General features: G+C 46.3%; 1 protein-coding gene across 7 annotated transcripts in view; it reads right to left on the minus strand.

The window, feature by feature from the left end:
- FGD3 (FYVE, RhoGEF and PH domain containing 3) overlaps positions 1–23,554 on the minus strand; it is a 554,715-nt gene that overhangs the window by 30,372 nt on the left and 500,789 nt on the right. For all 7 annotated transcript variants that reach the window (XM_069206420.1, XM_069206423.1, XM_069206421.1 and 4 more), the window contains one exon: positions 11,224–11,364. In XM_069206420.1, coding sequence (XP_069062521.1) covers positions 11,224–11,364 — 141 coding nt within the window. The remainder of the gene's footprint in view (positions 1–11,223; positions 11,365–23,554) is intronic.

Consider the following 23,554-nt stretch of genomic DNA (forward strand, 5'->3'; position numbering starts at 1 on the left):
TTGGGTCCGAACCAGGGAACATACGTTTAATTCTGGCTGGCGCTAAATAAGTCTGATGTAAGTAATTAAATTGTGTGTATCGGAATCTGGGGTTCCTTGAGACCTCGCGTGTGTGGCTCAGGGCTTTTGACCATTCTGTCTCTGTGATCGGGTCAGGCAGTACGGCATTCCACCTTTCTCGGGCTTTCTGCAGATTAGACTCCGGGGGCTTATTTAGTAGTTTGTATGTATTTGAGACTACTTTTTCACGTGTGTCGTAGCTCAGCATATGGTGTAGGTTTATTGAGATGTCTGGCTCAGCGTCCCCGGGCCCCCTTGTACCTCTAATTGCATGACATATAGCGTGGTATGTCAGAAATTGCCCTGGGCTGATCTCTGTGAGGGCCTGTATATCTTCGAAGGACATTAGTTTTCCTTCCTCGAAGCATTCTCCTACCGTGCTTATGCCCGCTTCTATCCAGGTTGCGGATAGGTGAGAACCAGTTGTCACCCATCCAGGGATTCGTTCTAGTGGTATGAGAGGTGAGTAGTGAATTTTTTTGGCATCTTTTTGAATATACTTCTTCCAGTATGCATGTGCTGCTGCCATCAATGGGTTTGCGCATGTGCTTTTAGTTTGCTTGCTCGAGAGCCACTCAAGCAGGGGGACTCCCCGGAGTCGGGTTACCAGCCAGGCAGCTTCCGCCGACCCCGAGTTATGAATCCAATTTGAGATCCACTGCAGCTGTGCTGCCGCAGAGTAGAGCTCAAAGTTAGGGGCTCCCAGTCCACCCGCCGCCACTGGGTGATATAGTGTGTTGAGTGCGACTCGCCTTCTGCCATCACCCCATACCAGCTGCACCAATGCAGAGTTTAAACTGTTGAAGAAACTTTTAGGAATTATGATCGGCAGGGCAGCGAAGTGATATAGCAGCCTGGGCAGCACTAGCATGTTGGCTATGGCAACTTTTCCCAATGGTGAGAGCGGTAATTTATTCCAGAAACGCAATGAGCTCTTTATAGATGTCACCGCTCTCCCCAGGTTGCCATCCCTGAGGTCTTCAGCACTGTGATAGACGTTAACCCCGAGATATTTGAATGTGTCGAAGCACCATTTTAATGGGCCTGGTGAAGTGTTCTCTCGTCTCGCTGGGGACCGGCCAACCAGTGGGAATATACAGGATTTCCCCCAATTAACTATCAAGCCCGATATCTCTCCAAACTCGCGTAGCAATGACATCACCGGGGGCAGTGCCTCCCCAACACTGCGTATATAGATCAAAGCATCATCTGCATACAATGATATGACGTGGGATGTGCCGTTCCTTACCACCCCCCATTCTTCTGTTTTTGCACGGACACGCGCGGCCAGTGGTTCCATCGCCAGGGCGAACAACAGGGGGGAAAGGGGACAGCCCTGCCTTGTTCCCCTGCTAATTGGGAAGCTCTCTGATATGACTCCTCCTGTCTTCACCCTGGCCTGCGGGTTGGTGTACAGTATGCGTACCCATCTTATAAATTTTGGGCCTATGCCCATTCGCTGCATGGTGGCAAACAGGAAGTCCCATTCTAGTGTGTCGAATGCTTTTTCGATGTCTAGCGAGATCACTGCTTCCTCAGATGCACTCGGGGGGGTATCGCCCATTACGCTTAGTAGCCTACGAATGCTGAGAAAGGTGTTGCGTTTTGGGATAAATCCATTCTGGTCTTCGTGTACTAAAGTGTGCATATGAGGAGCTAGCCTGTTGGCTAGTATTTTGCCAAGTAGTTTGCAATCTAGATTTAGTAGAGACAGGGGTCTATAGGACCTAACGTCAGTGGGGTCTCGCCCCTGTTTCGGGAGGACCACTATCATTGCCTCTCTCATTGTGGGGGGGAGACTTCCCTTGATCTCTGCTTCTTCCATGACTTTTAGGAGATGTGCGACCAGGTGTGTTGCAAAAGTGGAGTAGTATTCTGATGGCAGGCCGTCTGCCCCTGGAGCTTTATTTCTAGGTAGTTGTTCAAGAGCCTTATTTAGTTCTCCTAGTGTGATGGGGGCCTCTAATGTCTCCCTGTCATTTTGTGTGAGTTGGGGCAGAGAGGATTCCACCAAAAAGGACTCGAGTTGTTGGGGGGTGCATGATGTGCGTGTGCTGTATAGCTGTGTGTAGTATTTCCTGAACGCATCATTAATTTCATCCTGTGTGGTTGCTATTGCGCCTACGCCTAACACTATTGCCCCTATTGGGGGGCATTGCCGTTCCTCCCGCAGGAGCCATGCGAGCAGCCTACCCGATCTGTCGCCTTCCGCTTGTAATCTGGTCAAGTGATATTTGTAGTCATGTAGGCGTAGTGTGGCGTCTGCAGCTGCGTATTCTGCGCGCGCATCTTTTAATGACGTATATGGTGTTTCGCTGCGGGCTACTGCGTTTTCTAGTGCTCTTAGTTTCTTTTCCAGTTTGGTAACCTCTGCATGGAGTGTGCGTCTTAACCCCCATGTAGTGGAAATGCAGTGCCCGCGGGTCACTGCTTTATGTGCGTCCCACTCTACTGCTCTTAAGCTTGTAGTGCCAGCATTCAATTCCCAGTACTGCTTGAGCGCTGTACTCAAAGCGTCTTTAAATGCAGGGTCCTGCAACGCTTCCACTTGTAATCTCCAGGTTGGGATCGCTTGTCGCCTCCTGCCCCAATCTAAAGTTATTTTAAGCGGTGAGTGGTCTGATAGTGACTTAGCTAAGTATTCAATCCCGTTGGTTACTGTGCAAATGTCCCGGGTACCCCATAGCAGATCTATCCTAGTGTATACTTTGTGTGGTACTGAGTAAAATGAGTATTCTCTGCGCTGCGGGTGCTTCATGCGCCACAAATCGCAGAGACCCATGTCACTGGCCCATGTCACCAGTGGGCACCCGGGGCGTCTGTTGGCCGCTGAATGTGTGGGGGGGCTTGACCTATCCAATGTCAGGTCCGGCGTATTATTGAAATCACCACCCCATATTGCAGGTGCTGCAGGGTTAGTCAATAGAGCTGGGGTGAGCGTGTTCAGGAACACAGGCAACGCAGTGTTCGGGGCATATACTCCTATGAGTGACAATTGTTTTCCGTCTAATTTACCCTCCACCACCACGTACCTACCTCCCTGGTCTATCCTGTATGATGTTAGAAGAAATGGAACACTCCCTGCCATCCATATCAGGACCCCCCTCGCAAAGGTTGAATAAGATGTGCCTACGATCTGACCTCCCCATCTATTCCGCAGTTCTTGTAAGTCTGGGTCCAGTAGGTGGGTTTCTTGTAAAATTGCAATGTGTGTGCCCTGGCGTTTGAGTCTTGCATGCACCCTGGACCTTTTTCTGTGGTTCCCTAGACCCCTGACATTCCAGGTGACTATGATATATTTGCTTACGTTGTGGGCTGTTTGCTGGGCCATGTTTGTTTCGTAGTGGTGCATCTAACAGTCTGGTCCCTGATGGGGTCCAAGCAGTCCTCCCCCTCCCCATCGCCACTACAGCCCGTTCCCCAACCTCCATCTATGTGTCTTGTGTTATGCGCAGACCTGCGGTGTACAAACTGGTAATTACCCTCCCTCCCTCCCCAACTGGATCCCAACCCCAACTGTGAACCAACAAAAAAACAAACGCACACCCCAGAGAGGTGCGACCTAGGCAGTGTCCGTGTGGATGCCTGCGGGGGAGCTATAATACTATCCGGGTGCGGCTCATTATAGGGGCTCGCATCCTTCTGCAGATTCAGCCTGCAAGTTGTGTGGGGCATCCCCGGGGCGCAGCAAGCCAACCCTCCCCTGCCGCGCGTCACCTCCAATTACACGCAGGCTAAATACAGGAGTTGACTCTGAAAGCAGAGAAACAAGGATACATAATTTCAAGCGATATATCCAGCCGCTGTCGGCGGGACACACAATATTCAATCCTGTTCTCCTTCTGTGGCAGCGGGTCCCGCCCTGGTGGTGGGTCAGCATCAGTTGTTCAGAGTATGTCCGCAGTCCGGGGAGTAATCTCTGGGCCTTTCAGCGACCCCGTCAGTGTGGAATCCGAGCTTATTGAATCCGATTCCGAACCCTCCTCCGGATGGGTTCTGAGTGTCTCAAAAGCATTTTGTGTCAGCAGGGGAGTTTCCTTCAGGACCCTGGCTCTCTCTTCCGCAGCCTGTTTCTCCGTAGGTTGACCCCCGGGTCGTCTTTTGGGGCGTTTCCGATTGGATGCTGTGGACCAGTTGTCGTTAATACCGGTTTCTTCTCGGGGTTGGGCAAACCCCTTGGCATGTAGCCATGTCCAAGCGTCTTCCGGAGATGTGAACACGTGGGTGCGTTCATCTGTTAGTACTCTTAATTTAGCGGGAAATAGCAGAGCATACTTTATGTCATGTTCACGGAGACGTTGCTTAATTTGAGCAAAGGAGTTGCGTTGTCTTTGCACTTCCTGAGTGAAGTCTGGGTAAGCGTGAACAGTGGAGTCCTCATATTGAAATGGACCATTGCTGCGGAATTGTTGCAGTATCGCATCCCGGTCTCTAAAGTTCAGGAACCTGGCTATCAGCGGTCTTGGGGACTGGCCCGGTACTGGGGGGCGCCCGGGAGTCCTGTGTGCTCTTTCTACTGAGAAGAATTTTGACGGGGCTCCGTTCAGGACCTCTTTGGCTAACCACTGTTCCAGTTGAATCTCTGTGTTTTGTTCTATTGATTTTTCCGGGAGACCAAGAAACCGTATGTTGTTGCGGCGTGATCTTCCCTCCGCCTCTTCTGCTCTCCTCAGCAGTGTTTTTACCTCTAGGTCCAGGCGGAGAATTTGTTTTTGGTTGTCCGTTACTTTGGGGCACATGTCATTTAGCGTCTCTTCCGTTGACTTCACTTTTTCGGATAATTTGCGGTGGTCCGCTCTAAGAATATTTAGATCTTGCGATACCGTATCTATTCTATTTTCTAATGAAATTTTAGTGTCCATAATTGCTTGGAGTACTCTCTCGAATTGTGTAGAATGGGCCAAAAGTGTAGATTCCAGTGATTGTAAGGTAGGAGTAGGTTGTTGGTCCCCAGGCGCTGGTCCCTGCGTGCCCCGGTCCTGATTCCTCGCTGATTTTGATCTCCCGGCCATTTTGACTCGATTTATGGGTCTCTGTTTCTACTGCGCTTACATGAGCTCCTCGAGCCCCAGGTTGGACGGATATGGAGGGCTGTGTGTACTCACGGATCCCCACCGTCATGCGCTTTAAGTTTTTTGGATTACAAACTGCCTAATATTCCACGAAATGAGTTCCTGCTTGGTTGCCCGTTTCCAGGTCCCTCACCCGGCGCCAGCGGGGGGGCGACGGATAGCGGGATGATCTCCGAAGTCAATCCAATATGCCCATCATGTCGGCTCCAACGATTCAGGGCCTGGGCGTGGGTCCCCCACCCTCACAAGGTCAATTGCCATATGCACTCACTTCCAATTGGGCTTCCATGCAGGGTTCTGCTCCTCTTACCGGGGGAATGGTGGAGTCATAATATACTTCGGGGGGGGCCCCACTCGTAGCCCGCAGACGTTCATGAATTGCAGGAGCCACTAGGAGTGACCAGGGGGGCGTGTAGAGCAAACCGCCAGGGCTCCAGATGCGCACCGTGACTTTTACTGCGCGACCCCCCTGAGTCGAAGGGGGGGGCACGCCTTGCAGCCGGAACGCAGGCCAAGGGGGGGGGAACCGCCAAAGGTCCCCAATCACGGCTTCACTGCCCCTCCGCTCCTCCCCACCACAGCAGTGGAGAGGGTTGTTCAGCGGTAGAGGGGGGGGGGGGAGGGAGAGCCCCGAGGCAGGTCCGCTGCCCTTCCGCAGCGGGATCCCCCCACCGCCGCACCCCCACCTCACCTCAGGGGCTCCGGGACGGAGCTCCGAGCCTCGCACCGAGGCAAAATGGCGGCCGCAGTCCTGAGGCGATGTCGTCCCTCGGCGGCTCCTCCGTTCAGCCCCGTGACTTTTACTGCGCGACCCCCCTAAATCGAAGGGGGGGGGCACGCCTTGCAGCCAGAACGCAGGCCAAGGGGGGGGGAACCGCCCAAGGTCCCCAATCACGGCTTCACCGTCCCACCGCCCCTCCCCACCACGACAGTGGAGAGGGTTGTCCAGCGGTAGAGGGGGGGGGGGGAGAGCCCCGAGGCAGGTCCGCTGCCCTCCCTCAACGGGATCCCCCCACCGCCGCACCCCCACCTCACCTCAGGGGCTCCGGGACGGAGCTCCGAGCCTCGCGCCGAGGCAAAATGGCGGCCGCAGTCCTGAGGCGATGTTGTCCCTCGGCGGCTCCTCCACTCAGCCGCCCCAGCGCCCCCGTGGCCGTCAGCAAGGGGAGAGAGGCTCCTAGAGCGGGTTACTCCTCTGTATGAGGATATTGGCGACCCCAGGGTGCCCCGCAATCGTTTTGGAGGCGAGCCCGAGACGGAGCGCTTTACGAAGCGTCCTTCCCGGTCGCCATCTTGGCTCCTCCCCTCTAAAGGGTACAGCTATCAGTCCACTACTTAACATCTGCTAGCAGACTTTGCAGAGTACCCTCTGCGCATTGCATTTTTCTCTCCTTGTGATTGAGTGAAAAACTCGTAAATGGTGGCATCCTTACTTTAAGAGATTGGCTGACTGGGGTATGAGCCCCGGATTTTTTTTTTTTTCTTTTTTTTAATAAATAGAACAAGACCAAAATGACAAAAATTTAATTAGTAGAATGTAAGTTATGATTTTTTAAATAATAAATTGCAGAATAGCACTTAGAAGCAAAAAGTGCCAACTGGGGATATCTGATCATGACAAAGTCAAATGTTCAGGCCAACCACGATGGAGGACCCAGGTAGGCCTGCTGAACCAAAGTACCTTAAATCCTAGTTGCAGAGGATTGCATGGATCCGAAACAAAGATGTGTCCTGCAGCCGATCCCATGCGCTGGTTCTGAGACACAGTGAGGCTGTGGTGAGTCTGTAGTGTAAGATCTTATTGGCCTGGCCGGGCTGGCAATGAAAAGTCTGGTGGTGGGGATGCGTTGCACAGCTGAAGCGATCCATCGGTTCCGATGAGTGCTGAGGCTGTGATGCAGAGCAGTAGCTTCATCGTCGAGGCTGCAGTCAATGAGGGATGTGAGGAGTTTGCGACAGAATAAGTATCACGCAGAGGCATTCCTGAAAGTGATGCTTCAGTCCCAATATGGGGCGACCTGTTGGTTCTGCTGGAGCAAACACCTTAGGCCCCCTTCCTCCAAGGGTCCAGGACTGGGCTGGCACCACTTGGCAGGGTAGACTCAAAGATGACAGAGTTCAGTGTGGAAGTCTTTTATGTTTCTTACACCTCATATCAGGAGGCCAGCCAGCTAGCCACTGGATTCATTCTGGGTTTAGGGCTGGAGAGATGCAAGTCCAGTCCTTCTCATTCCCAGGCAGTAGGGCAGCAAGCAACAGGTCAGCACAGCAAAGAAGGAGTCAATCAGAATAGTAGTCCAACAGAGTGGCAGTCCTTCAGCAGACCTCCTTACTGGCAGAGTATCCACAGGTCCAAAAGTGTACTTAAGTGATGGTGTCAGAGGTCTAGTATTTATACCCCCAGTTGTGCCTTTGAAGTGGGGGAGACTTCAAAGATACACCTTTGAAGTGCACATAGTCCCTGTCCTTCCTGCTCTGGCTCCAGACTCACTACAGGGTGTTATGCAGCCCTTTTTGTGTGGCTAGGACACACCTCATTCAGGTGTAAGTGAGGCTGTGCCCAGCGCCTCCCCCCAGTATGACATATTGAGGCTCATTAGGTCACACCTAAGCTTCCATCATGTGTAGCTGTCTAGGAGGAACACCAAAAGCCCAGCTGTCACCCCAACCCAGACATGTGAGCAGACACAGGCAGCAGGCACCAAATGTCTGAAGTAAGAAAATGGCAACTTTCTAAATGTGGCATTTTCAGAATTGCAATTTAAAATCCAACTTCACCATATGTTGTAATTTTAAATTTTATCTCCAGAGACACCAAACTTGGAAATTCTATCTCTTACCAATTGGAAGGTATACTTATAAAAGGTTATAGAAGCAACTCCAATGTTATCCTATGGGAGGGATAGGCCTTGCAGTAGTGAAAAATGAATTTAAGGGTTTTTCACTACCAGGAAATGTAAAACTTTAAAGTACATGTTCAACTTTTTAAATACACTGCATCTTCCCCTTGGGACTAGCTGGGGCCTACCTTAGGGGTGAACGTATAAGTATTAAAAAGGAAGGTTTGGGCATGGCAAAAGTTTTAATTTGCCAGGTTGAAATGGCAGTTCAAAACTGCACACACAGGCTCTGCAATGACAGGCTGGAGACATGTTTAAGGGGCTAATTACGTGGGTGGCACAATCAGTGCACTTTACTAGGGACTTCTAAGTAGATTAAATATGTCAATGCAGTATATGCCAATGTTACCACATTTTAGGGAAAAAGCAGAAGCACTGGTTAGCAGTGGTAATGTGCACAGAGTCCTAAGGCTGGCAAAAACAAAGTCAGCAAAATCAGGAGATCTGAAAACAAAACGTTAGGGAAACCATTCCAAGGAATCCAGGGCTAACACTCTTTCTCCAGAGACCAGTCTGTCACAGCTGGACAGGCTTCAATCTTGATGGCCCCAAGTACAGGTCAGAAGAGTGACTAGAGCTTTAATCCTGGACATCAGCCTCAGTGATATGTGCATCAAAACATTACCAAAGGGCAAAGCCCACTCTTTTTATTTATCTTATCAACCCAACTTCATCATCAGACGGACCCAGGACTCTTTGATCAGTGACCTCTTCAGAATTAAAGTGCCCCTATGGATGTGTACAGAAGACGCTAGCATTTCCTTCCTCCAATGTGTGTCCCAGCTCTCAAGAAAGCAGCAATACAAAATCTATCTGGGGGAAACCTTTATCTTTGCCTCCTCCTCTAGCAAGCCCTGTGCCTCCCAAAATGGCACTCAGTGACTTCCATGTTTTGTGTCTCTTGCAAACACACACACACATACACACGCACGCAGAGCATTCAATCTACTGCACCCTTGCTTTGGCATCTGTAAATCCCAGTGCGCTCACACAACACTGCACGCTATCTCCTACATACAGTACCAGTTCACGGGCCCACACATAGCCCTACACGTACACACAACCATGTGTGCTAATTTCTGATGCACTGTACCTACTTGGCAGGCACACATGTATTCCAACACACACATGCAACTGTGTATGCTATTTCCCGATGCACTGTACCTTTTCACAGGCAACCATACACCACATACACCTCAGCACTGCACACAATCCAATCAAGACCAAGAGTAAGTTAAGCATAGAGCAGCAGACACTTACCATAGTGGGCCAGGAGGTGCTACCAAACACACATTATGCTGCCACTACAGTGCTTGCACTACTTAGCTTTCAAATTGCAGCCAATGAAACAGGCCTATGTCATTGCACACATGCATGATCTATGTTTGCTCATGACCAAACATCGTTACTAGGGAATGAGATATCATTGCATCTGAGGCACTCAGGACAGGGGTACACTTCTATCACCATGCAAGGGAATTTTCCATCTCAACACATGAAATTAAAAAGAAAACAGGAATTTACTCGATAACACACAATTAAAGTGACACAGTCAACTACTAATAAAACCTTAATGTATGCTTAAAATAAAGCTTTGAAATTCACTCTAAAAATCATAGTTAAATTACAGTTATGGTTATGAGCCAAGGAATAGTGCAAAATACCACATATCTTACTCGATTCCGAGCCCAACTGTACAACCTATTCCAATTTCATTTACCACCTGCTCAGAGCAGGTAGCAAATGGAAACAGGGTTGCTGTGGCCCAGAAGTTGAACTAGTGTCCATGGCCATTGGAGGCATATATCAGCTGTCTTCTCCCCCCCATGGTGCTGTAGGAACCACATAGGGCCAGGCACCTTTCTAGCAGAGCATGGATCCCAGTAATTTCATGTCTAAAAACACCACAGCACTTGTGAAATGACAGAAGGATATCCCCTAGAGGATTCTGCTTCACCATACTCAAAAAGCAAAACCTTTCATTGAGCACCTTCTGAAACTGTGCTATCAGGCCTCCCTCTAATCAGGCAAGATAAGCTTTCAGTTTTGAGAAAGCATAAGGTCTTGCTGTAAGAATCCACAGTTTCCACACAATACCATTTTCCGCACTCCCTTACCTAAAAAGCCAACATTGAACATTGGCAAAAATGAGACATTTGCAACATCAAAATGTTCCTTGCCCCATCCTTCACATCACAAATACAAAATCAAACATAATTTACTTTTACAATGAATCAATTCTATTCCCTTTAAAGTGACATTTTCTGCCACTTTTGACAGATTTCCACAAAAGGCAAACACTGCAGCAGAAAAGGAGTGCACTTAAAAATATCCTGGTCAACTTGAGTCATTTGAAGGGGATAGGCAATCTTTTTTCAAAAATTGTTTTTAGTGATAAGGCGATAGGCACTCTTAAACAAAGCTGCTCCAGAGACTGGGAATTCAAAATGGGGAGTGACCATTGCCTGGCAGCTTGCCTGATGCAAAACTGAGCATTTCTGCATGACCTGGTGCTTGCTCCCATTACTGAACATGCACCTCTGCCTGAAACAAGTAGAAAATATAAGCTCAGAGAGTCGTCTTTGGTGGTGTTGATTCTATCGGCATGCCTATAGGCACACATGCTGCCATTTTGACAGTTAACCATGCAGCTGCCCTTTCAGAGATTTCATCCTTCCCTTTGGTTACCTTCAGTCACCTAGGGCAGCCCCTGCATGCTTATGAATAAAACTCATGGATAAAATCATTGTTGAATCATTTACCACTTAATATAGCTCTGTGCAGCTAGCAATGGGCAAACAGCAGAAGTCCTCTAAGCACACAAATGGCGGAGAACTGCAGGGGGTGCAGGGAATCCCCTTAACTCTGTGTTCCTAATAAGGCCATATTGCCCAGAGCTTAAAATATGGATGTTGATTAATAGTTCATGTGAAGTTGGGGGGGGGGGTGAGAGAGAGAGACAAAACTAGGAGGAGAGGGGAAGAGAGTCAGCGTGTGTTTGTGATAACTAATGTTTCATTTAGTAGCAGAAAATGTAATTTTTGTTTTTTTATGAAAGTGAGAACTCTGAAGAAACTGGCAAAGAGCAGCAGAGAGGTGGACTGGGATTAGGAAAGTACATCATTTCACTTCAACAAGTTGTATACTTCATTTGCATCATTGCAGCATTCCACAGCCAACACCACCTTTACCTGAACACTTCCTTGTACGTAAAGCACCAGGGGCTCGCTCCGTGGAATCGCTACCCACACTCTATGCCACGTTTTTCCTTTGTCTAACAACAGAAGGTTGCTGCAGAAAAGGCTGTTTTCCGTCGCCAAAGAGGCTTGCTTCTGGAAAAAAAACAGGACAGGAATATTTTATGAGCCGAAATCCTTTTAACTCTGCAGCAGTAATGAAATGTTCAAAATGGAAGAGGCAAACTTTATAGTCAAGTATTTGCATAATGTGATTCTAGCACTCAAGAAAGGATGCTGAGCTACTGTATTCATTGGAGGGAGTTGTAAATTCAAGATTAATGGGTGAGTATAGGAATAGTAATCAAGATGGCAGTGCTTGCTTCAAGCCTGGCACTAAACCAGGCCGACTAAAATTGATGGAATGCAGCTTGCCTAGTCAATACAGAATCAGGTTTGTGGTCGATTCTAATTAGGATGTGCCCGTCACTAGACATGCAATGGTTATCATGACAACTAAATGAACATGTTACAAAACTGGTTCACTTGTGAGTAAAGACACCAGTGCTGACGTGTTGATTCTTGGGCTCCTCTCAGGACTGTGGTCCATTCTAATTGGGATGTGTCTGTCACTATACATGCAATGATTATCATGACAACTAAATGAACATGTTGCAAAGTTGCCCCACTTGTGAGTAAAGACACCAGTGATGACATGTGTCCATTCTTGGGCTCGATTGCATTTATGGCCCTGGAATAGTAGTTTTTTATTCATAAGGCATTAATGCTTAACCCTTTGGGTGCCTTGGACGAGCTGGTCTCGCCCTCGGCCATGGCGCTCGTGTGCAGAGGACGAGACCAGCTCGTCCTGCACCCGGGCCCACAGGGGAAGCACTAGCGCTCCCCGTGTGCCTCCCACCCACACCCCCATCAGGAATGGAAGGGGAATTGCTTCCCCTTCCACCCCAACCCCCTCGTATTCCCCGCAGTGACATCTGATGACGATGCACTCGGGCAGCAGGAAATGCCCACTAGACACCAGGGATATATTGTTTTTTGTTTACTTTAGGTTTCTATGTATGGGGAGCGACCCCTTAGGCAAGGGTCACTTCCCCTGGGGGGCACATTGTATTTAGGCCATTTCTGCCCCCCTTGGTGGCAGATCGGCCTATTTTTATTAGGCCAATCTGCCCCCGAGGAGGCAGAAACCACTAGACAACAGGGATTTTTTTTTGTCAGTTTTACTTGAGGGGAGCAACCCCTTAGGTAATTGTCACTTCTCCAGCGGGGGGGGGTTGAATTTGTTGTAGGCCATTTCAGCCCCCTTGGATCGGCCGATTGTAATTAGGCCGATCTGCCCCCTGGAGGGGAAGCAGAAAACCCTAGACACCAGGAATTTATTTTTGTTGTTTATTTTATTTTTTATATGTGGAGAGCGACCCCTTAGGCAAGGGTCACTCCCCTTGGGGGCAGATCAGCCTATTTTTATTAGGCCAATCTGTCCCCAAGTTGGGCAAAAACCACTAGACCTAAGGGATTTTTATTTTTTTGCATCAATTTCACGCAAGGGGAGCGACCCCTTATGCAGGGGGCAATAGATCGGTCTATTTCTTAGGCCAATCTGCCCCCGGGTAGGGCAGAACCTAATCAGGCACCAGGGATTGGTGTGTGTGTGTGTGTATGTGTGGGTTTTGTTTGGGGAGGCAGCCCCTTGGGCATGGGTCATTCCCCAAGGGAGCACATTACTGTTGCCCATATCTGCTTGGGGGCAGATCGGCCTATTTTCGGAAGGCCCATCTGCCCCCAAAGGGGGCAGAAAGCCCACCAGAGAAGATTTTTTTTTCAAAGTAAGAGGTGGCCATACCCCCACCCCATATAAATGGGCCAAAGATGGCAGATGGGGCAATTACCCTCTATGCACACCCCGTGGGGGCAGAAAGTCTACTAGATGCCAGGGAATTATAAAAAAAACCTAAAAATAGTGGGGTGGTGGCTACCAACTAGTTTGGGGCTGGTTATGCCCCCACCCCAACTGAAGGGGGTAACAGTCTTTCAGCTCTCCCCCGCGCACTGAAACATCTTATCCCATGGCAAGCATAAGGACATTTGATGTTTTTGGGTTTTGGTTTTACAGTTGGGCCATGACAGCTTGGCTAACTCTGAAAATCGCCCCACTTGGAATGGTGAGGACTGCATTTTTTGGACGCGGCTATATAGAAAAACCCACAAGAGCTAGACACATCTGAAAACTAAACATCTGGGTGATTCTAGGGTGGTGCGCTTCAGATGCAACCCGCACCAATTTCTTATCCACAATGTCCTGCAAACCACCAACTTTGCTGGAAATCACACGTTTTTCCCCCATTTTTGTGATGGAACCTACCAGAATCTGCAGGAATCCACAAAATTCCTACTAACCTGCATTGTCTCATCTATACCGATAAAAATTCTGCCCCACTTGTCAGCCTTAAAATGTTTTCCCCCTCACTTTCGACATGTTTTTGGCTCTTCCCTGGCACAGGCACTTGGCCCACCTACACAAGTGAGGTATCATTTTTACCAGGACACAGAGGGGAACGTAAAGAAGTAGGATATTTGACCCGGTGCGGTGATCCCACACAGAAATGTGGGAAAAATGTGTTGTTTTTTTTTTAACTAAATTTGAGGTTTGCTGAGGATTCTGGGTAAGAAAACATTGGGGGATCCACGCAAGTCACACCTCCCTGGATTCCCTCAGGTGTCTAGTCTTCAGAAATGTCTGGGATTGGTAGGTTTCGCTATATGGCTGCTGAGCCGAGGACCTAAAATGCAGGCCTCCCCTGCAAAAACAGGTAGTTTAGTATTTGATCATTTTGATGTGTCCTCATAGTGTTTGGGGCATTTCCTGTCACGGACGCTAGGCTTATCCACACAAGTGAGGGACCATTTGTATCAGGAGACTTGGGGGAACGCTGGGTCGAAGGAAATTTGTGGCTCCTCTCAGATTCCAGAACTTTCTGTCACCAAAATGTGAGGAAAAAGTGTTTTTGGAGTCACAAGATGTACTACAAGTTACTCACTAGTGGACAATTCACATGGGGGCAATCTCCATCAGACTGTATTTCTTGCAGTGGGAGGAAGTGAGTATGTAGTGTCATGTGAGCGTAGCAGGGTGCAGCATGCACAATGAGCAGTATCAACTAGGAAATTAGAGATGAGATCTGCAATCAACCAGGATTCTAGGAAGGAGTGTAGGAACTTGGGTATCTACAGCATTACACACTCCCAGTGAATGTTTAAAGAGTAAGTAACATTTTCTGCTTGTAGCATGTGTGGCTGTAGAAACACCTGATTTTCAATAACTGCAAAGCAGTACCAATCGTAAGCGATGGCTAGTGTGTTGATGATACGGATGCCTGGAGCAAAGTACTTAGGGCTGTCTTGACAATTACTGACTGCTGGAGGGCTAAGATGTCCATGCAAGTGCTTGGTAAAGGTGTGTGATATCATCCAGGTAGTAGCTTTGCAAATGTCAGTTATTGGTAAGTTACCGAAAAGAGAAATGGTTACTCTTCTTTTACAGGTGGAGTGCGCCCTGGGCAGAAAAATAGGACTCTCTTAGGCCTGTGGTAGCAGATTCGGCAGCATTTGATTATTCACCAAACTATACCTGCTTTAGACATGGAGTAACTTTTGGGAGACCTTGTAAAGGCTATGGAGAGCTGGTTAGATTGGCTGATGGGATTCATCTTGTCAATGTAATACATGAGAACTTTTTGGCATCTAAAGTATGTAAAGCTCTCTCCACTATTGAATCCAGGTGCAAAAAGACTCGAAACTCTGTAGTCTGATTAAGATGAAAGGATGATACTACCTTTGGCAGAAACCTCTGATTTGTCTGAGAGCAAGCCTACCCTTGTGAATCTGGATAAAAGGTTCTTGCAAGTTAAGTTCTTGCAGAGTAGCCGAGGTGATATGTTGGTTCCAAGGAGAGGCGAGAGTGCAATGCAAAGTCTTTTCACTGGAAAAGTCCACGCAGCAGAAGCAATGTGTTGGTTCTGCTTGGCGTTACACAGCACACCTGAGGAGGAGTCAGTTCTGCTATAGCCACAGATGGGCTGGCAGAGCAACTTCATGTCCACTTCCAAGGGTTCAGGACTGAGGTGGCACCACTTGGTAGGGTAGGACTCACATTTGCAAAGTCCAGGTGCTGGCTACAAGAGACTAGCCCTTAGGGTCACTGTGGTGGTCGTGGGTACAGGTTGCAGGTTCAGTCCTCACCCAAGCAAAAGGGCAGTAGGTCAGCACAAAGTGGTGGCTTTTCAGCAGCACTAAAGTTCTTCCTGGCAGATACTTCCACAAGTCCAGAAGTGTAATGTAGAGTCTAATATTTATCCCTGGTACCGCCTTTGAAGTGGAGAGAAGCTTCTAAAGGTTTCCCCCTGCAGTGCACAGGTTTCCTGCTTCCCCTGCCCTGGCTCCAGACTAACTACAGGGGGTACGCAATCCTTTGTAAGAAGGCAGGTCACACCCTATTCGCCTAACTATCAGTGATGGCCCATCCAGACACACTTAAGCTCTCTATTGTGTGTTGCAGTCCAAGAGGAAGACACAAAGACCGACTGCCAACTACACCCAGTCATGTGACCCTGAGACAGGTTGCAGGCACCAAATGGTTAGATCAGGAAAATGCCAACTTTCTAAAAGTGGCATTTTGAAAACTTTAACCAAAAATCTGACTTCATCATAAAGGAGGATTTTTCATTACAATTCTAAAGACATTAAACATGAACTGTTTACCTATTCCCATTTAGAAGTTTCAACTTATTAAATGTAATAAGGTAACTCCAATGTTTTCCTGTGGGAGAGGTAGACTTAGCAAAAGTGAAAAACGACTTTGGACGTTTTTCACTATCAGGACATGTAAATCCCAAAAGTATGTTCTGCTTTTTAAATACAGTGCAACCTGTCTTCTGGGCTGTCCAGGACCTACCCTAGGGGAGACAGGGGAGACATATGTATTAAAAAGGAATGTTTATGCCTGCAAAAGGTTTATCTTGCCAGGTTGAAAGGGCTGTTTTAAACTGCACACAGAGACTACAACAGGCCATGTTTGAAGGGCTGCTTATGTGAGTCACACAACCAATCCATAAGGCCCACTAGTAGCATTTAATTTATAGACCCTGGGTACATGTGGAAAGATTTTACTAGGGACTGATAAGTACATTTAATATGCCAAATGGGGATAAGCCTAAGTTACCATGCTTTAAGGAGGGAGTACATGCATATTAGCACTGTTTAGAAGTGATAAAGTGTACAGAGTTAGAAGGCCAACAATAAAAATATTAGAACAAGCATTTGCAATGCAATAGGTCCCGCATTTGTGAGAGTTAGAGCTATTGGTATTGTAAATGATAATGTTTTTTTACCTATGTGTTTTGTTGTGTAGTGGATGTATGTGGTGTGTAGTTGAATTATGTTGGTTGAAACTGAATTGATATTTGTGGAACTGTGTGGGGTGGTATTGTGTGGTGTATTTGTGTAGTGGAATTATGTGGCATGGTGAATAGCTAGGAGTGAGAGCTGTAGAGAATAGATAGAAAGGAAATTAGAGAGGGATAGGTAGTTTGTGCATAAAGTGGTGAATGATATTTAGGCAGAAGAGCAGCAATAGTGTGTGAGAAAGAGAGAAAGAAGTGGGCAGCATACCATAAACGTATAAAGAGAGAGAGTTTGTGTATGCACAAGATATTTGAAGAAAAGGAGTAGAGCGTGGTTGTTGAAAAGCTACAAGAAAGATATTTTGCTTGAAGACCTGAAGTGAACTATGTGAGAGACTCTGTAATAGTGCATGAGAGAGTTAAGGAGAGGGATGATATTTTGTATGAGGAAGAGAGAGAGATGTATGAGTGGAGGTGGCATTGAGAAGGGGTGGGCAGGTAGGATAGAGGTAGATTAGTGTACAGCAGGACAAGGTATAGGAAGGTAGTATGTACAAGTTGGTATTACACGCAGGAGATATGTAGTGTGAGGGAGGGATGAGTGTGTGTAGTGGTATTGCAAGATGAGAGGGTATAGGGGCAGTGTTAGAGAGAGAAGAGAGTTACAGTGGCTGTGTTGCGTTGTGGAGAGATGACAGTGCTGGCGGAAGTGCAAGGGAGAGATTTGTTGTATTGCAATAGTTTGTTGTGGAATTGGGTTATGTGAAATTGTGTGGTGTGGAGTTTTGCAGTGGAAATATGTTGCATGGAGTGCTGTAGAATTATGTGTTAGTATTTAAATGGTAGAAAGTGCTTTAAGCTAGCAACACTTTTTTTTTTAGGATAGCTTTAAGATAAAAACTAGATACATGAAGCTGCCAAACCCTTTGCTGTGGCTATCAGAGCCGATTAACAAAGGGCAACCTTAAAATAAAACACTGCTACATTGTAGCATAAATAAAATATCTTGGGATCCTATATTCGTACACACTGTGTTTCTGCTATAATTAAACCCTTCACCATATAAATATATACATGAAAGAAATAAAATGGTGCATGTTGCATACGCTTTAATGTAGGGGCATTCTCTTTGAAGGTTGCCTTGGAGAACAAAATAAATACATGAAGCTACCAACCCCTTTGTTGTGGCTATCAATACGCATTAACCAAAGGCAACCTTAAAAGGAAGCACCTCTACATTGTCGCTCTAAAATAAAGTGTAAACTATAGGCAAAAATGCTATGTTACTGCTCTAAATAAATCCGTCCCCAGCTAAACACATAGATTAAATAAAATTCACAGTCTTTCTGAAACAGTTTTAAAGAAGGAGAAGGTGTGGGCAATGGGGGAGGGGGAATTCAATAATGTTGTGGGTGGGGTGAATGCATCAGGGAACAAAGAACCTGATTTAGAGTATGGCAAACAGAGTACTCCATAGAAAACGTCTTCCGCCATCCCGACACACACTACTTACTCCATCCACCAAAAGCCAACACAATCCGCAGGATTTGACAAATGAGGATGTGAAGCTGTGGTTTTAGCATGTGGCAGTGGCATTCAGAGTGTTTACGATTCAGACACGGAAATGGGTCACAGGCTTAAATATAGAATTATGATGTGCTGGTCATTTTAGCTCGACCTACCGGTGTCTTTCTTGGAGATGATTTCCTAGTGGTGCATATTTTGAAAAAAGGACAGCACTGTCTGTGAAAGTGCCTTCCAGTCTGACGTCTACAACTGCTTTGGAAATGAAAACATGTGTTGGACGCACGTTTTCTCTCTGCTGTAAAACTAGATCTGGTAGCGTTTTCCGGTTTCTAAAACAGCCTGGTCACTAGTAACAGAGACCAAGTGGTTACGGAAAACTGCTGAACTGCAGATCCCGGAGGGCTTCTCTTTTGTATGAGGGAGTGTCCGTTCAGGGACTTTTGTTCTTTTTAGTGTGTGTATGTGACTGGTTTCACATCAACATAAAAGTACGAAAAAGTAAAAAATAAACTATATTTTTCACTATTCTTATAGAGATTTTAATTTAGATCGTTGTTGCATTTTTTTCTAAGTGTTTGATTATATTATCAGCTAAACCTTTTTTATTTAAAGTGTTTGGGATAATATCGGCATAGGAATAATTAATCTTTTAATATTCCTATATAAATCATGATAATTAATGTTATTAAAGTTGTTTCATGAATGGACTGCACTGAAGACTTTGCAAAAAGTGTTTTGGGTTAGTATGCACAATGAGCAGTGACAGTGAACGAACATACTGTACCCCCTGCGGCACGCAGAAGTGTTCAGTTGCATCTGGAATGCACAACACTCGAGCCCCTTCAGGTCTGATGCAGCGGGCAGATGCTGGGAGCGAGGCGGTTCACTTGACGGCTTCTGCCATTATGTCCTGCCGGAGAGCCACGTTCCCGGCGAACTGCTGTTCAGAATGTAAACAGGGGCGTGCACAATGCAAAGACTCACGTACTCCCACATGACCAGAGTATAACAAGCATTTGGAATGGAATAGTCATGTTTTTGCTAGAGTAAGAGCTCATGGCGTTGTAAATTACTGACTGGACTTTTATTGCCATACAGACTGAAAATAACAAAAGGAAGAGAGTGAGGGTGAGCTGGCCCTGGAAAAGTCCCCCTCTGCTGTTGGTTTATGTTTACAGAGGGAGCTGGTGGGGAGAAGTAACTGAACAAGCAGCCACACTGTTGAGGTGAAACAGGCAAATGCCAAAAAAGTCCCTTACAGAAGAGATAAACAGGACATAGCGTAATTACACAGTACTTTGTACTGCTCCCAAAGTGAAAAAAGGCAGGACAAAGAGGCAGAACTGACCACTAGCAAGCAAGGATTTTTGAAGGACACTGCAACTAACAAATGAGAAGGCTGGAAATCACTCTATAGTATACTTAAAAGTATACAGCAGGCCGAACGTTAACGCTCAACCTAAAAATATTAGGGGGGAGTAAGTCTAAACGTTTGGGGGAAGACTACCCTAAGTCTTTCCTCACTGAAAGGGATGTTGAGAAGATGCAACTCAGGTTTCAGATGTGGATCCAGGTTCATCGGAAGAGGAAACTGTGTTGCTGTCTGTAGTGGCTTTGTCTGCAACTTTGAGTGTGTAACAAACGGTGGCTTTCAGGTTGGTTTTGCCCTCAGATGCTATTTTCTTCTGGGTCTTCCTGTACTCCTCTGGGAGATGTTTGACAAGTTCCTGCATCTCTCCACACTAGAACTATCATATATTGAAAGGAATCAAACAGAATTGGCTTTGTGCCAATGTGTGTCTACCCTATGGCCACCCTTTTGCCTGATGGAGTTTTCAGAGTCAACTGTATCTTCGGCACCAGCTTCAGAGGTGCCACTGGTGCTACCTTCAGGTGCGATGATGACGCTCACTGCCCATAGACTGAAAAGGGCTTTATGGTCAGTGAAGATCAATGTCCTTGGGCCAAGCCTTCATTGACTCTGAAGCCTTCTCAAGAGTGCTGGATGGAATCTGAAGGCAATGGAGGTCCTCAAGGAGCTTTATGTCTGTGTGAGGGGCTCATGGGCTGACTTCCACAGGAGCGATGCTGTAACACACTACTGGTTTTCTGATGTGATCATGGCTTCATCACATGGGTCTCAGAGACAGATGTGCTATTTAAGACTCTGGGCATCATCTTATTTTGAGGGCCATTGATCTTTGGATTGATGTCTTCCTCATGCTCTACAGCGTTTTAAGGTAGTGGCTCCACTCTACATGCTGCCTGGGTTATCTGGTTCTGGATGGGCCTGCCTCCTCGTCCTGTTTTTTGCCAAAGGGATCTTCCTTCCTGAAAATATCCAGAGCTTCGAAGGGTGCACCTGTTGGTGCATTTTGCCATGTCTCAAGCACCTCTCCCTCTGGTACCTGAGGGTTTTCCTTTAGCAGACGGTGAAGCAGGACTTGCCAGAGGTTTTGCTGTGGCCAAAGGAAAGACACAAGTTGCATATGTTGGGATGGTCTGACCACAGGTATTTTGAGTTGTACTGGGGGAAATGTTGAAAAGGTGTCCTTCCATCACCCCATTCTGGTCCACATTCTCTCATGCTGATGAGCAGTAGATTACACATGGTCCCTGAAGAGAGTGGGGAGAGCCCAAACCATTCAGGTTGTTGAGCGTACGGTGCTTGTCCAGTGAAGTAGCATGATGAGGAGTCGTAGAGCCGCCAAATGGTTTTCCAAAGCATTGGTATTTAAATTCAACTAACTCAAAGCCCTCCCAGTTTACTTCCAAACCCAAAAGCAGAAAAAAGCATCTGGCATACGTCAGAACCTACTGGCTGAAAATAATCTAATATGGAGTAGGTTCCCATGCGCATTGTCCACTAATGGAAGAGTCACAGCACACCTTGTGACTCCAAAGCCTTCTTCATAGAAAAACAACTCCCAAATGTCCAAGCCCAATACTAAGCGGGAGGAGTATTAAAAGTATCATTATCTACAGCCACACATGCTATGAACATATGTTTACTGTTGATATCAATTTTACACTTCATGGGGAGTGGATGCCGCACAGCGCCACAGCGCAACCGTCTTTTTTTTTTGTAATGTCTATGGGGGATGGAATGCCTATGTGGATGCTCCCACCTTCTTGGCTTTGGTCAAGAGTAATAGTGGGTTATTTTGATGCAGTACGCTACTCACCATATTATGTTTACTGCCTTGCCTTACCCATGAGACGATTTTGTAGGTCCTCATACCACCTGCTCTGGATGCAGCCCGACCCCTTGTGCACTTCCCTGTTTTTCCTTCATGCTATTGCCAAGCTACAAGAAGGGAGTTCTTTACCCATCCCAAGTCAAAATTTAAATAACAATCATGACACTTAGACAGTTGGCGGGTGCCCAGATGTTCTGTCTCACATTAAAGCACACAGAAGTAGCTAGACCTTGACACACCAGTGTCATAAACAAAGCAGGACATTTTACAAGGCTGCTGTGGTTTCTTTATTGTTAGTGGAGGAAGAAGAAGCTCTATGAACCATGTTCAGAGATTATGCCAAGCAGGGGGATAAAAATAAGTAGGGTATCCCTTTCTAGCCCTTGGCAGGGAGATAGGGAATAACACAAGCTCTAATGTCAGCTTTTTGGTAAGGAGAAGAGAATTTAAGATATTACCAACAACAATTCATGGTCCTCTAGTGAGGACATGATGGAGCCATCAGAATGTCTCCCAGCCCTTTGGAAGGTGTGGGATGATTATTTACTAAATCTTGCCTCCTTAGCAAAGTCGGGTGTGTTTTCAATGAACGATTGTTCTATAGCTGGATTCACACTATACATGTATAAGCATACCTATTTTTACCCACCAATTCATACATATTTGTGACCCCACAATTCCTGACCCAGATCACTTATTTATTACTTATAATTATTTATTAGTGATAATGACTTTGTGACAAATTCCAGTGAAGTACCCACAAACATCCTTGCCTGTCATTTTGTGATGAGTGCTACCTTCAGATGATCACTTATTCAATACCTCAGAAAATGAAATGTGGATGAGTGCAACAGAGAGTTGTGGGATCATCAGACAAATTTAGTAAATATACGGGAAGTGCAGATCATGGAAGTGAGGATCTTGACCACATCAATTAATACACATATAAGCACTGATATGCAGGATGACCGATTACAGGTGGAGCAAGAGATTCCATGTAACCAACACACTTGATTGAAAGAAAAAAATTGAGTGTCCATGAAGAAATATTGCTCACAGGTACTATAGTTCCAGAGATGTGCTTTAGAACGGTGTATTAAGATTTTACTTTTTAACCAATAGATGTGGAAATATGTGATGATAGTCATGTATGCCCCTTCAAAAAAAGAAAACTTGGTGGTAGAACCTTCCCTGCATGTGAAGATGGAGATGCTGGCTCCATGCAATATATAACTAATAGTAAAAAGCATGTTCAGGGCTCCGTTATGCTCCCAGTCGAGGCCTATCTCTAGCAGTGTCCTTGTAAAGAGAGAACCATACCATTTTCCATAAAGGTTAATTACTATGAAGTGTCAGAGTAAGAATCGCCAAACTAAAGGATTGTAAAAATAATAAAATAAAAAAAGTGTCCCTTATTTCTGCAGTTCATGTTATGGGGAACTAGTTTAACCTTATGCTGGCTCTGACCCCAGGATTTGGGACATCGGATCACAACCTTATCAAATTGTCAGTATAACAATTATATTTTTTTCTTATTACAGAGGGATATACATGTTGCATGTCAAATAGCTTACATTTCTACTGTGTATACCTATTATTTCATGTGTACTGTTATATTTTCACATCAATTACACATTCTACATTTATTTGGTCATTAGAAGTAGGTCATTTTAGACCAACAAATAAAAAATAATTGGCCAGTAGTACAAAGCCCTTTTGCTGTGGCAAATCAGTTACTGACCCCCAAGTTGCATGATAACTGATAGCCAAAGGGCATGCTGTGCCTATGGGACTGATTCCGCTTTGGTGGTCATATTGGTAATATGGGGAAGAGGCTGTTTGCATTAAAGGACAGAGCAGTGGTCCTCTTGACTGATGTCTCAGTTCTCCATTCTACCAATGGAGGGTGCTGAAGGCAGCGGTCAAGAGATGACCACTGTCCTTATCCCCAAAAGTATTAACAATTAGGAACCAATGTTTTAAAAGCAGCCCCCATCCCTTTTATGGACATGGGTTGCTCTAAAAAAAGGTTTCCAATTTGGGAAAGCACATACATGAACGGTGCCCAGCTATCTCTTGAATGGCTCAAACTCAATGCATTCACATTTAATTAAAGGGTGGTTGCAAATTGCAAACATCCTTATTAATATTCATTAGCAGCTTGTAACGCAACCTAATTTAGAAAACGTTCACACCACA

This window comes from Pleurodeles waltl, chromosome 9 (genome assembly GCF_031143425.1).
Source record: "Pleurodeles waltl isolate 20211129_DDA chromosome 9, aPleWal1.hap1.20221129, whole genome shotgun sequence".
Taxonomy (NCBI): Eukaryota; Metazoa; Chordata; class Amphibia; order Caudata; family Salamandridae; genus Pleurodeles; species Pleurodeles waltl.